General features: G+C 30.8%; 1 protein-coding gene and 1 pseudogene across 1 annotated transcript; one reads left to right on the top strand and one right to left on the bottom strand.

Moving 5' to 3' along the window:
• Positions 1 to 1,093: 1,093 nt before the first annotated feature.
• LOC18594501 (uncharacterized) lies at positions 1,094 to 2,976 on the top strand (annotated as a pseudogene).
• Positions 2,977 to 6,421: 3,445 nt separating this feature from the next.
• On the bottom strand, positions 6,422 to 10,510 carry LOC148761655 (LEAF RUST 10 DISEASE-RESISTANCE LOCUS RECEPTOR-LIKE PROTEIN KINASE-like 2.2). Its single transcript, XM_088808283.1, has 4 exons — positions 9,776 to 10,510; positions 8,614 to 8,705; positions 8,474 to 8,503; positions 6,422 to 7,753 (listed from the first exon to the last, which is right to left on the bottom strand). Exons 1-4 carry the CDS (start codon positions 10,450 to 10,452, stop codon positions 6,618 to 6,620), a joined length of 1,935 nt encoding a protein of 644 aa, XP_088664409.1. The 5' UTR covers positions 10,453 to 10,510; the 3' UTR covers positions 6,422 to 6,617.
• Between the last annotated feature and the right edge of the window lie 3,406 nt (positions 10,511 to 13,916).

Genomic DNA, 13,916 nt, shown 5'->3' with positions numbered 1-13,916 from the left:
TAGTCTAATGAGGAAATCTCAGCTAAAATTAACTTCTTTCTTCACCCAACTTGGCCTAACTTCAAAGCCTCGGAAAAACAACCTTTCAGAAGAGAACAAAACACCAGATTGACAGTTAGAAGTCAAGCCACAGAGTCATTGAAGCCATGAAAAATTTGAAGGATTCAAGAAGATTTAGAGATCAAGAATACAATTCTTGGTTTTTTTATCTTTTTGTTATTCTCTTATTCTCTTGATTTTGTTTTTAATGTTTAAACTTTATTTGATAATGATTTGTGACTTGATAGGGAACTAAACTTTTTATCTAAGATTATGATTGAACTCAGTATGTAGTTTGATTTATTTATCTCTCTTTTACTTATGTTTGATGGATTTAAGTTGTTTATTTTATTCTGTTCTTAATGCTTCTAATTGCCTGATCACCAATTAGATTAAATTGAAAACTTAGGTTAAACCTTAACAAAAGAGATTTAGGTAGACCTTGAATAGAATAGCATAAAATCAAATGCACTTTATTGATTAGGTGATTTGATTTGCATATAAGGTAGACATACACCTATAAGCCATACGTAGCCAAAATTAGAGCACAAACTTAATGAATTTTTCTTTAATTTAATTGGCATAGACATATAGTAAATTAATTGGGAGATGTATTTTTATGAGAAACTCGACAGAGATTTGTAAATAATTTAGAACTCTATGTTAGCAATTTAATCCATTAAACTAAGTTAAGAGAGAGAAACAATAATCATATGAAGTGTTGAGAGACATCATAATCTTAGATTTGGTTGTTAAATGAGTTTTATAAAACAAATTTACTATTTAATTTTAGTTTCAGTTTATTAGTTTAATTTTCTTTTTAATAATTTTAAATTTAATTGTTTAGATAAAATTAAGATGTTAGTTTTAGTAGTTAACAGTAAGAAGTAATTCAATTCTCTGTGAGATTGACACTCTACTTATCACTATATTTTTTTTGCGATAGGTATACTTGTGTGGGTAGAGCATTGAACAACACAAGGCAATCTATTTCGCCTGATGATTTCTTCCTCACGAAGTAGCACTACAAAGCTCCAACCAAGAATTCAAATATGCTTTAAACTGCCTTAATTCAGGATTGCGAGAGAAATGCCTTGACAATTACCCATCAGTATTTGAGCTTGATGAATTGTCAACTGAAACTTGTCCGGACTACTTCCAGTGGATCCACCATGATTTACAGCATTAGAAGAGTTCAAGAATTACAGAAGAGATGATTGAAAGAGGGAAATCGAGTGCAAAGCTTAGACTTGTAATTGTCAAAGGTAAGGTCCACAAAGAGAAGTTTGGCGAGCCTTATGAGCCTAGGGATTTGTTTATGCTATGGGGCATTTTGCAGCTTCTAAGATTTTACCCTGGAAAGCTACCAAAGTTAGACCTTTTGTTCTTTACTGGAGACAAGACAAGGATCAAGAAAACGGATTACCAAGGATCTAATGCTACATCACCACCGCCGTTGTTTCATTACTGTGGTGAGGAGGAAGCACTCAACATTGTGTCCTTGATTGGACCTTCTGGGGATGGTAAATTCTTGTACATATTACCACAATTCATTGGTGTTGTGAAAAAAAGGTCAAAAGAAAACTACTAAATTTTAATTGCAATTAACCAGCTAGTCTTGTTTACTTTGTTTTGCTCTGGTAGGGCTGAGGTTAATATAATGCCATGCGAGCATATGCTGAGTGCAATAAAGAATGGCAACAAGAGGATCAAGTGGGAAGATAGGATACCTTATGCCTATTGGAAGGGTAACCCATATAATTCTTTAGAAAGGAAAGACCTTCGGAAATGTAACTTCTCAAATAAATACGAATGGAATGTTCGCCTTTATATACAGGTAACTACTTAAAATTGTGTTTCTTTTACTACTTTGAGTCTTGGATGGGCTTCTATATATTGATTGAAGTCATGAGGAAATTAGCTAATGCCCAACCCAAAAAATTACAAAATCCATACATAATTAACAATTTCTTCTTTTTTTTAAAAAAATTCAGAATTGGACCAAAGCAAATGAAGAAGGGTTCAAGCATTCTAAATTGGAAGATTAGTGCACCCATAGGTATATACGGAACCTTTCTTATCTCATTCTTATTGAAGGTTATTTCTTCGTTTCCTTTATCATAAATTTCAATTTTAAAATACTCATTACTCTTTTTCTTTGATACTAATAAGGATTTTGAATTTTGGAATGGTACCATCTGTAGAAAGATATAAAATTTATGCAGAAGGAGTGACATGGTCTGGAAGTGAGAAATACATACTAGCATGCGATAGCATGATCTTGATGATAACGCCTCGATACTATGATTTCTTCTCGAGAAGCATGGTGCCAATGCAGTACTATTGGCCCATCCGCAACACAAGCAAATGCAGAGATCTAAAGTTTGCAGTTGAATGGGACAATAATCACCCTGACAAGGTATATATATACATATATTCTTAGCAAATGGAATATGGATTGGAATGGATTGCGTCCCAAACTTTTTCTTTTTTTGTTTGAAACTTGTCTGCTTCTTTATATGTCATTCACAGCCTTTTTATCTCATAAGATGATACGCTTTACTCTCTCAGGCATAGGCTATTGGGAAGGCAGGAAGCGAATTAATTGAAGAGTTTCTGACAATACGAAACATATATGATTATATGTTTCATTTGTTGAACGAATACGCCAAGCCCTCGAAATTTAAACCAACAATACCTTTAAAAGCCTAAAAGGTCTGCTTGGAAACCGCAGCATGCTCAAGGGAAGGTTTATGGAGGGAGTATCTGGAGCAGTCGATGGTGAAGTCCCCTAGTGATAAGCTTCCATGCACATTGCCTTCCCCATATGAACCTCAAGCTCTTCAAGCTTCTCTCGACCAAATGGAGAAAATAACTACGCAAGTGGAGGAGTGGCAGACTGAATATTAGAAGAAACTGAGTGATAAGAAGCAATAGAGACCTCTCTTTTTTGTTTCATTTTTATGGTCATTGTTACTGAATAATAAAATTATTACCATTGCCTACGATTCGGCATATCATATGAAAATTTTGTCCGAATTAATTAAATAGAAGGCGGATTCCCTGAAAGTTACAGATTATTTGCAAAATTAACGAAGTTTATTTGTTTAAACAAAAATAAAAAGATAATATGAGTAATCTTAACTTCTAAAATAAAATACAAAATCATCCATAATGATAATTTAGGAGATATATAGATGTAATCATGATGAAAACTAGAAAAACAGGGGTGGTTCTCTTACGGTTATATATTATCAATTAGACTGAGGATTACTTGAGATACAAAGAAAGTTAAAAACAAGGGAATCACTCTCACAAATAAAGACTATAGATTGTGAAGGAAAATGCCTTGAATGGAAGTAGTTATATGGAATTAAAGGGCTCGTCCTTTGACAATGTCCAAGCTCATCTCATTCGGATCTGTTGCTTGCAACTCAACTTGAATGCCATCCAACTGTCTCTTGAAATTGTCCTTAGAGCTTGCATAAAGCATCTTAGTCCTCACCCTTGATGTGTCAGGTGACCTATACAACAAACAACATTGCAGCCATTTGAATTGCAACAATCTTTCAAAAATTGAACAAAGAGAAACAAGGTGTTGGGTTTTTCTTTTTCGCTTTCATATATCATGCAAAGAAGAAAATCTTGCTTTTTTGACAATTCTCATCTGTATTGAAATAATAATCAAAGACAGAATAGCAGCATTCCTTATAAGGCAAGGAGTTGGTGAAATCATCATAAGTTGTTCCCAAACACCCGAGCTTCTCTACAATCACCTATTGCGTCTTCTCGTCCATCTTGAAGATAAGAGACCGATGATCAATCTTTTTACTTCATATTAAGAATACTTAATAGACATAATTTTTTTTTTTTTTGGATTTAGAAAAGAGAGATTCGAACCATACTTTTTAAGTAGAGAAATTATATACCAACCAATGAACCAAATGCTCAAGTTTTAAAAAAAATCTTCAATTGTATTATTTATAGATAAATGTCTCTGTGCAATTTATATGTAACAAACATAATCAAGATAGATATCCCCAACAATTCTTGATAAAATTACTCTTCTTTTTGAAGAAAAATCCTTTAAAATGCATTAATATAAATATTTTGAACGAGGGATATAATATATATTACAGGGCAAGGGAATAGAATAAAAGGAAGGGCAATGAGGGCAAATAATGGAAATTGTGCTTTTGGTTTTGGCATGCTGCAAATTTGGGTGCGGAAGAAGAAGCGACGGAGGCTAAACAAGCTTTAAGTCAAGGAAATATAGAACCACAGTAACATCTTTCATTTTTTTGGATTAAGTAAATGAGAGCAAGTCATCATTTGAAAAATCTAGTCAAGCTCTTGGAAAATATCTTTAGGAATTTTCTTCTTGTTTTCCGAGGACCAGCAGTGGGTCAAGAAAGAAAACATTTTTCTTTCTTTTCGTTGTTTGGATTAAGTAAATGAGAGCAAGTCACTATCGAAAAATTTAAGTCAATGTGGAAAACAGTTTAACCAATTAGTAAAGCTCTTGAAAAATATCTTTACGAATTTTCTTCCTATTTTTCGAAGAAAATAAAATAAGATACAAAAAGTACAAATTTATTGGATTAGAAAAACCATTGATCCTGTCAATTTTAGGGAGTGGATCCAAAGAAATATCTTTAATGTTGGAGAAAACAGCAAGCGACTTTTTGGGCTATAACTTGATTTAAATCAAATCACTTGCTGAGAAGTGAGACAATTTTCAGAAAAGTTATTTTCATTCCTTGCCACTTGCCAGCCAAATAGACCCAAAATTAAAATAAGGTGGTCCAAAATGATCACCCAATATTAATTCCTCCATAATCAAAATTAATTACAATGAAAGATAAATTCAAAATGTTTTAATTTAAACAAAAAATGGAGTAAATTGAAGATCCTAATTATTTACAATATGGTTTTAATGTTTGGTATTAGTATAAAAACTTTTAATTAAAATATGGATTGAATCAAAATAATTACATTAATGACAAATGGATTCAAAATGTTTTAATTTAAACAAAAAATTTGAGTGAAATGTTATACTTTTTCCAATTGTAACTTTAACAAATGCTTGAAAAATAGTATTGATCAAATGCTTGAAAAATTCTTTCATCTTATGAAATGAATATAGGTGGAGGACAGCGCAGCTCATGTCATAGAATTGCCATGACATTTCAAAGTCCATTAACAGCGTCTCGTAGATATCAAAGTAATACAGTCCTATGATGTTGTCAAGGATATTTAGAATCTCAGTTATAATTGTATAAAATGTTAGATTTTTTCAAATAATAAAGTGTATATTTGCATTATTTAATTTATTTTTCTTTTTTATGGAATAATGGATTAAACTTATTTGGTTTTAATTATAATTCATAATATGATTTAATAAAGTGGATAGACTCTAATCCTATGATTAATTTAACTAAACTACCCAATTCCAGCAAAGCTGATCAAATTTACCAAAACAGCAAACTTTTTTTTAAAAAAAAAAATTTATCCATATTTGATGTTAAGAACTATGAATTGATGCTAAGAATTGTGAATAGTATTACATATCATAGCAATAAATGTCATAACAGTCTGAATGAGGGACAGATTCTTATGAGTGGCCTCGCTGTCTTTTGGCAGGATTGGATGTTCCGGAAGTGGGACTTTCAGCAGGGCTACATCATGGTTGGGAGCTATTTTTGCGTTGATGCTCCGGTTTAATAGTTTTTTTGGTTGCTCTTCTTGTGAACCGTATATGGAGGAGGGTTAAATCTGTTTTTTTGAATAATTTGAAAGTTTGATGAAAGTGCTGAACTTTGAACACTCAAATAGAAATTAGCTACTGATCAACCCTTAGTTTTTGTTTAGGTTTTGAAAAGGAATTAGGCTGCCAGTGAAAACTTTTGTAATTGTACAGCTGATCTTGCCCATATCAGTATCTTTATGCCATTAAAGTCTCTTGCCGAATAAACTTAAGACTTGTTATGACATGACTGATAATGCGATGTCAGAGATGTGCCATACAATGATTTTTCAGGGAGCATTCCTTCTTGGGTCAGTGAAGAAAATTTACAACTGCATGTTTAATCTCTTTCTTCTTTATCCTATGTAATATTTTCCTAACAAACTTTCTTAGCCTTATATTAAGCGATGCTTTTTATTCTTTATTAATTCTTGCTTGCAGAATAATTTATCACATTCCATTTCTACGTACAGTTAAACTTCAATCGAGATAAACCAAACTCTCGCATGACCTTCTTGAGGGCCCCTATTTTGTTTCTTATTGAGTTCTTGCTTCCATTACCATTTTTAATTCTTCCAAGCTGTCTTTTCAAAGAGGGGGAAGGTTAAGCTCAACAAAGGCAATAACAAACAGAGGTCAAACGAGCCAAATGAAAGATATTATGAAAAAAAAATACAAAAAGGGTACGAAAGAAGAAAACCCATAGAAACAGAGCTCAAAGTACAGAAACAAGTTTGGAAATTACAATACAAAATTCTAGGTTTTAAAGGGACATGATATTTTCTTATGATCAAAGTACAAGATAACGTAATAAAATGAAAAGTTTCATAACTTAAGCTATATTTAAGCTAATTTCATTGGAAGAAAGAAGTGATGAAGTTGGATCCTCACTTGGATTCTCATCAGCATGATCCTCAATTGATACTTCAAAAGGAAGTTGAAAAGGTTTGGGGGGCATTTGAAGGAGCTCAACATCAGTTTCAAGCATCTCCAAGACTTTGCTCATTGAAGGACGGTCGTTGGGTGGCAGTTGTATACACCAACAAGCTGTTATTATCATCTTCCTAACAATTATCTTTTCACCATCTGTAACCTCTCCCAACTCAATGTCTTCTTCTTGATGAAGTTGGCCATAAATCCATGAAGGAAAGTATATTTGACTCAAGTGATCAGCAAACGCATTCAAATTCTTCCTTTTTCCCACCATTTCCATTAATAGCATTCCAAAACTATAAACATCAGCCTTATTCGAGATGCCTCCAATGTTTTTGTAGACCAATTCAGGAGCAATGTATCCTATCGTACCCCGTGCTGCAGTGAGAGATACGATGCTATCATCTACTGAATAAAGTTTCGCAAGACCAAAATCTGAAACTTTTGGGACAAAGTTCTCATCTAGAAGAATATTGTGTGGCTTGATATCAAAATGTAGAATTTGCATGTCACATCCTTGATGTAAATATTCAATTCCTCGAGCCACCCCAAGAGCAATATCAAACATTTTTTGCCAATTTAAGGTGATTTTATTCTCTTCTGCAAATATGATCCTATCTAGAGATCCATTTGACATAAAGTCATACACAAGAGCTTGTTTTGATCCCTCCACACAAAATCCAATGAGTTTCGCCACATTAACATGATGAATTCTCCCAATTGTAGCAACTTCGTTAATGAAATCTTGCCCATTGGCTTTTGACTTACCCAATAATTTTATTGCTACAAGATGGCCGCTACGAAGCTTTCCTTTAAATACTGAACCATAACCACCTTCACCTAATTTATCTCGAAAACTTCTAGTCATTCTTTTTATTTCACGATAAGAATACCTTATCGGTATTAAATCATTTTGACTTTGAAGGAACTCTTCAATCGTGTCATCCATAGATAAATGTCTTCTTCGCCATTTGTATGTAACAAGTGCAATCAAGCAACATATTCCCGGCAAAGATCTTAATAAGATAACTCCTCCTTTTTAAGAAAAGTACATTGGAACTCATTAGTATATATTTAAATGACAATATTTTCAAAAGAAAAGTCATTATATCTTATATCGGGTAACTCAAGTGCCGCTATCTTCGCCCTAACCAACTTTATAACATAATGAAAGCGTAGGATGCTTATTCTCAAATGGACAAAAAAAGGAAAAAAGAAAAAAAAACAAGTGCGGGATTCTCACAAAATCTATTATCGAATAATTAGAAGTGTAGGATGTGTTTGTCACAGTATGAATTAAATAGTATAGTTTGAATATCGTAAAGGAAATGAAACAGCATAGGTTGAAACGCAAATTCTACTCGGTGGTAATTTGTTAGTTTCTAAGATCACCATATGCATTACTAGAAAATGTACTACTAATTTTTTACCATTCATATGTTCAATTAATAATTAGTTAGTTTATTTGATCATATTTTTCAAGCCAACAGCCGTTTTTTATTTACTTCTAATTTTTGTCCTCTATCCATACCTATATAAGAAATAATATTTGATTCTAGTACCCTTTCACCACTAAAATTAAAATCATTAAAAAGATATATACTTTTTTGAGTTTTAAGTGGGCATAATTATAAGCTGATATGATCTGATAGCTCTTTCATATTTTTTTTGAAAAAAAAAATTCAAGTTATTTTTAAATGAAAACATTGATATTGGTCAATTTTGTGTAGATGCAATAGGAGAGTTAAAGCTTACCTGTTACTGCAAGACATAAAATATACGTTCCTGTAGAAAAATACCGAGACAAAAACGAAACATAATTATTTCCATGTAAAGAACAAACAGAGCAAATTCAATACGAAAAAATACTAATGAAATCTGCGGATTAAGCATACTTTTAGATGGATAAAATGAATTGTAGGCTACATGGCGGCCATTGAAGAGGAAATGTACGAAGCTGTCCACATAGGCTTGCAAAGCGTATAATCTGGAATGTTCAACACATCCAAATAAAAGAAACATATCAGGAACTCAAATAAAACAAACACATCCATATTCTGTTTGGCATTGGCGCAGCAAAAAATAAATAAAAGGGATTAGTTTTTCCTTTCTCCACAGGGTCGGCTTTATTATAAAGCCACCAAAGCTCTTGCTTTAGGTCTCACATTTTTATAGGTTCCATAATTTTGTATAATATAATTAATTATATTAAAAATATATAAAATTTAAAATAATATATAAAATATTTCTTATAAAATATATAAAGTATCTATTAAATACCTATTTTCTCTTATTTCGTAGTTCTTATTAATTTTTAAATATTTATCTCACTTTGTCAATTATGTAAAAGTTAAAATAATTAAAATAATATATTCTCTTATTTCTCCGATTATGTGTCTAATAAATTTTTATTTTTTATCGCTTCTCAATTCTCATAATGTTACTAATTTTTAATTATTTTTTTTATTTTTAATAAACATAATATATTTTTAATGATCTCTAACTAACAATAATTTTTTTTAATTTTACTAAAAAAATCTTATTTCAATATTTTAGACCTTTAAAGATATTGAGCCACCACAATTTCTCCATTGTTAAGGAGTTTTCTCTATTCCTCTTTGCAGCAGGTATTCCCTTTTCCACGTGAAGAATAAAATCAGGAAAAAGGAACTCAAGTTTTCAAACTTTTCAATTTAATAAATTGAAGTTTGAACAAAAAGTTAAGTTTTTACTATTCAAAACATAGTAATCGTTTAACCATAATTTTTCCTATCACATTCACCCAGAGGAAATTCCCAAGACACTTCAAAGCCCAGTAATAGTAGCATCATATTTTAGTAATAACATATGGTATGATGATCATTATTAATAACAATGATCACAAATGAATTCAAAATTTTCAATTTAAACACCAATCTAAGTAAAACCTAAATTTTAATTTTAACTTTCCTAATCATAATTTTCACATGTATTTTTCTCAATCAAAAAGTCAAAATTTAAATGCCAAAGTCAACATAATAAAAAAAAGGTGTGTCAAACAAAGCCTAAGAATCTTACACGTCGTACGAACGTCTGTAGCTGCAGTCCCAATTGAACCACTCCCATGATAGCTCAAAGCCTTGTAATAGCTTTTCGAAGATGTCTAAAGTAGACATGTTGCTGATATTCTCTAACCCAATTGGAACCTGTGTTGCGACTGTGCAAAATTGATTGAAATCGCGCCACCGTGTTCCTTTGTCTAAAAAATAGAAGTAGGTAGGTGGATGGGAAGAGCGATTGGGGCAACGAGAGGCATCAACATACTGAGAAGATTTTATCGGTGTTGTGCAATTTACAAGATACATAATGCTGCTCCTAGATACCCAATACGGTTGCTTACATGGATCACCAAAAATGAAGGAACTGCGAGGAATGGAGCAATCATTCTTGCCCAAATTCGGATCGACAACTTGTATTGTTTGATTTCCATAAGAGATGCTTCGGACATAGAATCTCCCATGTTTCATGACCAAAGTGGTGCGGTTATTATTGTCACACTCCAGCTCTAACCTATGGTTACCACACTTGCGAGGTTGGCTTGTTAATCGAAAAGGGAAGCTGATGTTAACGTCTCCACACAGAGTAAAGCCGCAATCCTTGTTTGTGCTTCTGGCGATGCAAGCTTCCGGGAGTAGAAATGAAGAAAGGACGGCCATGAGGCCAAACCATGGAAGCTGTGCTTTTGGTTTTGGCATGCTAGATTTAATTTGGGTGGGAAAAGGGCAAAGGTGGAGGATGACTGATGAAGCTAACAAGTTTTGAGTCAAGGAATATAGACGAAACATTGTTCTTTTGGCAGTAAATGAAAGCAAGTCTTCGTCTTTGAAAAATCAAAGTCAAAGTCAATGTGGAGAACAGTTCATCCAGCTAGCAGATGCACTAGATCCAAACTCATGCCAATATTTTGACTTTTTGTGGGCCCTGTGTCAAGTGGATTGAAGACTCCAAGTCAAGTTAAAATAACATTATTTATCAATTAATTATTTCACTTAATTTAAGTACTAAATCCAATTTTTTTTAATTTTTATTTTACAAAAAAATTACAAAGCCTCCAACCTTTTTTTTTTAATAACAACGATTTTTGAGAAACATAGATTTAAACTCGACTCTTTAAACTAAAATTACATGTAATTTTTCAATGGACAAAATACTAAAACTCCAATTTTAAATCTTTATTTTATTTTTTGCGTGCGTGGTGGATTTGGAAATGTCCTAATAATAGTATGAGTGGCTGACTTGGTATAAAACTAAAAAGGAGTGGAGGGAGCATTTATGTTTTTGATTTATTAGTTGCACATAAATGATTTACAACGTGAATTGTCATAATTATGATTTTGATCAATCTCCAATTACTTAACATTTAAAATTTAAGGACAGGAAATATATGCAAGTGAAATAAGATGAATTCTATAAAAAAATAAACTTAAATGAATATTTTGTAATAAAATAATAATTTCTTTTAAAAGATAATAAAATTTAACAATTTAAAATTTAATTAATAAAATTTTAGGTAATAAAAATAAAAATGAGAAAACACCTTATTTTTTACATAAATCTTCAGCAACTAATAATTGTTAACCTACAAACATATTTAATTAATAATATAAGTTAAAATTTAATCATTCATCAAGATACAAAATCAATATTAATTATATAAAAGTAATTAAGTTATCTATCTACTATAAAAATAATAATAGAGTAACAATTAATTAATTATAAATAATTATAAAAAGATATCTAATTCCAAAATTAATGATAAATCATCACTTATAAAATAATAAAAAAATGGTTAAAATGCCCTACACCCCTTCATGTGGTCTATTAGTATTTGAAAAGACTATTCCTCTCAAAAGAATATCTTCCATTGGAAACATAAATTTCTCCATTAGTCAACCGTTAGTGTTTCTATTACTTTAATGATGTGACTGCATTTTTAAGACAATTTTACCCTTCTTTTATCTCCAAACCAACTAAAAGCTAAAACTCCCTTAAATTTAAATTTCATTGTTGAAATGCTCTAAATTTGTTGTTGATTTTTAGTACTTTAACTCGTAATCGACTTGTGAAATGAAACCAGAGACCCATGTTTCATTTTTGGTGGGTGATTTAAAGTGAGGTTGAAAGGTAGGAAGAGAAAATGAAAGTTGGGTTACTGGGTTGATTTTCTTATTTATTTATGTGTTTAAAAACCATAAACCCATGTTTTATCTAAGGCTTTAAGTTTTAAAACTTCTTGTGAGAACTTGACATTCTTGAGTTGAGAGATTTGAAGATGTTTGATAAAATTCCCCCAAAAGCTATTAACACACTATTGTGTTCATTTTTTATGTGATGGACATTTTAGACATTTTACATTTACTGTTAACGTCATTTACACGTTTGTGACAGATTGTCTATTTCAAATATTAATAGATCTACGTGAAATTATGGACAAAACTTAAAGTGGTAAGAGTATTAATTATAACTTTCATACCACAAGCCAATCTATATTAATTATTAGAACTGTATATAAATATAATGCATTATTGGAGATAAGTTGTTCTATAATTGACATTTGATTAACTAACAAGTTGAGGTTGCAGAAAAGGAGTTACATTGTTTTTTGAATGACTAACATTTTAAGATCCTAAATTATGTTAAAATTTGATAATTTTGTCATTTACTATCACATCTCTCATAAGCAAAAGGTAAAAAAAACATAAAGCTAAAGATTGTTGCCATATATATAATTTTTACACATATAAATAAATTTAAGTTGGTCATTAACTTGTGGAAGTATCACTTCGTAGTAACCTTAATTAAATCATTAATTTTAAAAAAACTTTAACAACTTAACTTTCATAAAGCATATATATGGACCATTTTTTGCGGATCAGTAAGAAATATTACAATGTGTAATAAGTCTTTTGTTGCTTATTATTAGATCATAGTTGATTTTTTTGTGCAATATTGATTGCTTATCACCTGATTTTTAAATTTTATATTAACTTCTGATTGATTTTTATAATATATATCACCCATATGAAATCCCCATTCATTATATGACTTTCTAAATATTATGTTTCCTTACTTTGTTAAATTATTTTAAAGAACCAATACCAAAAATCAATTTATTGAGTTATTTAAAAATTTATTGGTTATTTTTATATTATATGAGACCTAAACTAAATTAAAATTATTATTATAAGAGATAAGATAAATCATTTCATTTATTAAATAAATACCGTAATATCACCATTTAATATTTTTCAAAATATGTAATATAAGAAAATTTATTTGCATTAATTTTTATGTGTAAGTGAACATACATACCAAAGATGTTTTAAATTCATAATTTAGTTGTTTTTATCTTTTATAAAATCTATGTGAATGTTAATTTTTTTTTTAAAAGCGTACCGTTTGACTTTGTCAATCAATATGTTATTTCAGATCTCTTACTTATTTGATAGAAGAAATTTTTTATAGCAGAAGAACTTGATTTAGACATATAAAAACATGAATAATTACAAAATAATGTTACCGCTCAGAACGCAATTGACGATATTACTCAAAAGCCATTTCTAGCTGCATCAAGAACAAAAATCGCAGCTCACTGCCCCAACAACAAAACTGGGCATTATTCAGTTTTGAAACAAAAAAACCCAAATCAAATAGACATAAATGTACAATCACTTTCCTAAAAATTCCTAGTTCCATAAATTCAAAGCCAATTGATCAAGGGAAGACTTTTTTAATATTTTGTCTTGACACTAGTTCAAAGCACATGAGGATCTTCTTGACATTACGAAAAATGACCTCATTAGCCTTTAAAAATAAAATTGTATCATCTGCAAATTGTTAGTGAGATAGTGTAACATCTAAAGATATACATGGTATACCTTGTGCATATTGAGTTCCTCTACCTTTACCAGCATCAAATGAAAGCCTACAGTAACTAAAATGAGCAGGAAGTTTTGTAGTATGAAGAACCATTCACCAAAACAGAAACCCTGACAGTTGAAATACATTTCATAATCCATTTTTTTTATATATATCCAAACCCCCATCAAATACGCAATATGATCCAAAATTAACCGATTAACGCAATAATAAACTTTCTGAAAGTTTAACTTCAGAATAACCCTCCTTCACTTCTCTTTTTTCTTTTTAAAAGTGTCAA

Source organism: Theobroma cacao, chromosome 7 (genome assembly GCF_053813885.1).
Source record: "Theobroma cacao isolate CCN51 chromosome 7, ASM5381388v1, whole genome shotgun sequence".
Lineage (NCBI taxonomy): Eukaryota > Viridiplantae > Streptophyta > Magnoliopsida > Malvales > Malvaceae > Theobroma > Theobroma cacao.
This window is presented reverse-complemented; position numbering and strand designations above follow the sequence as displayed.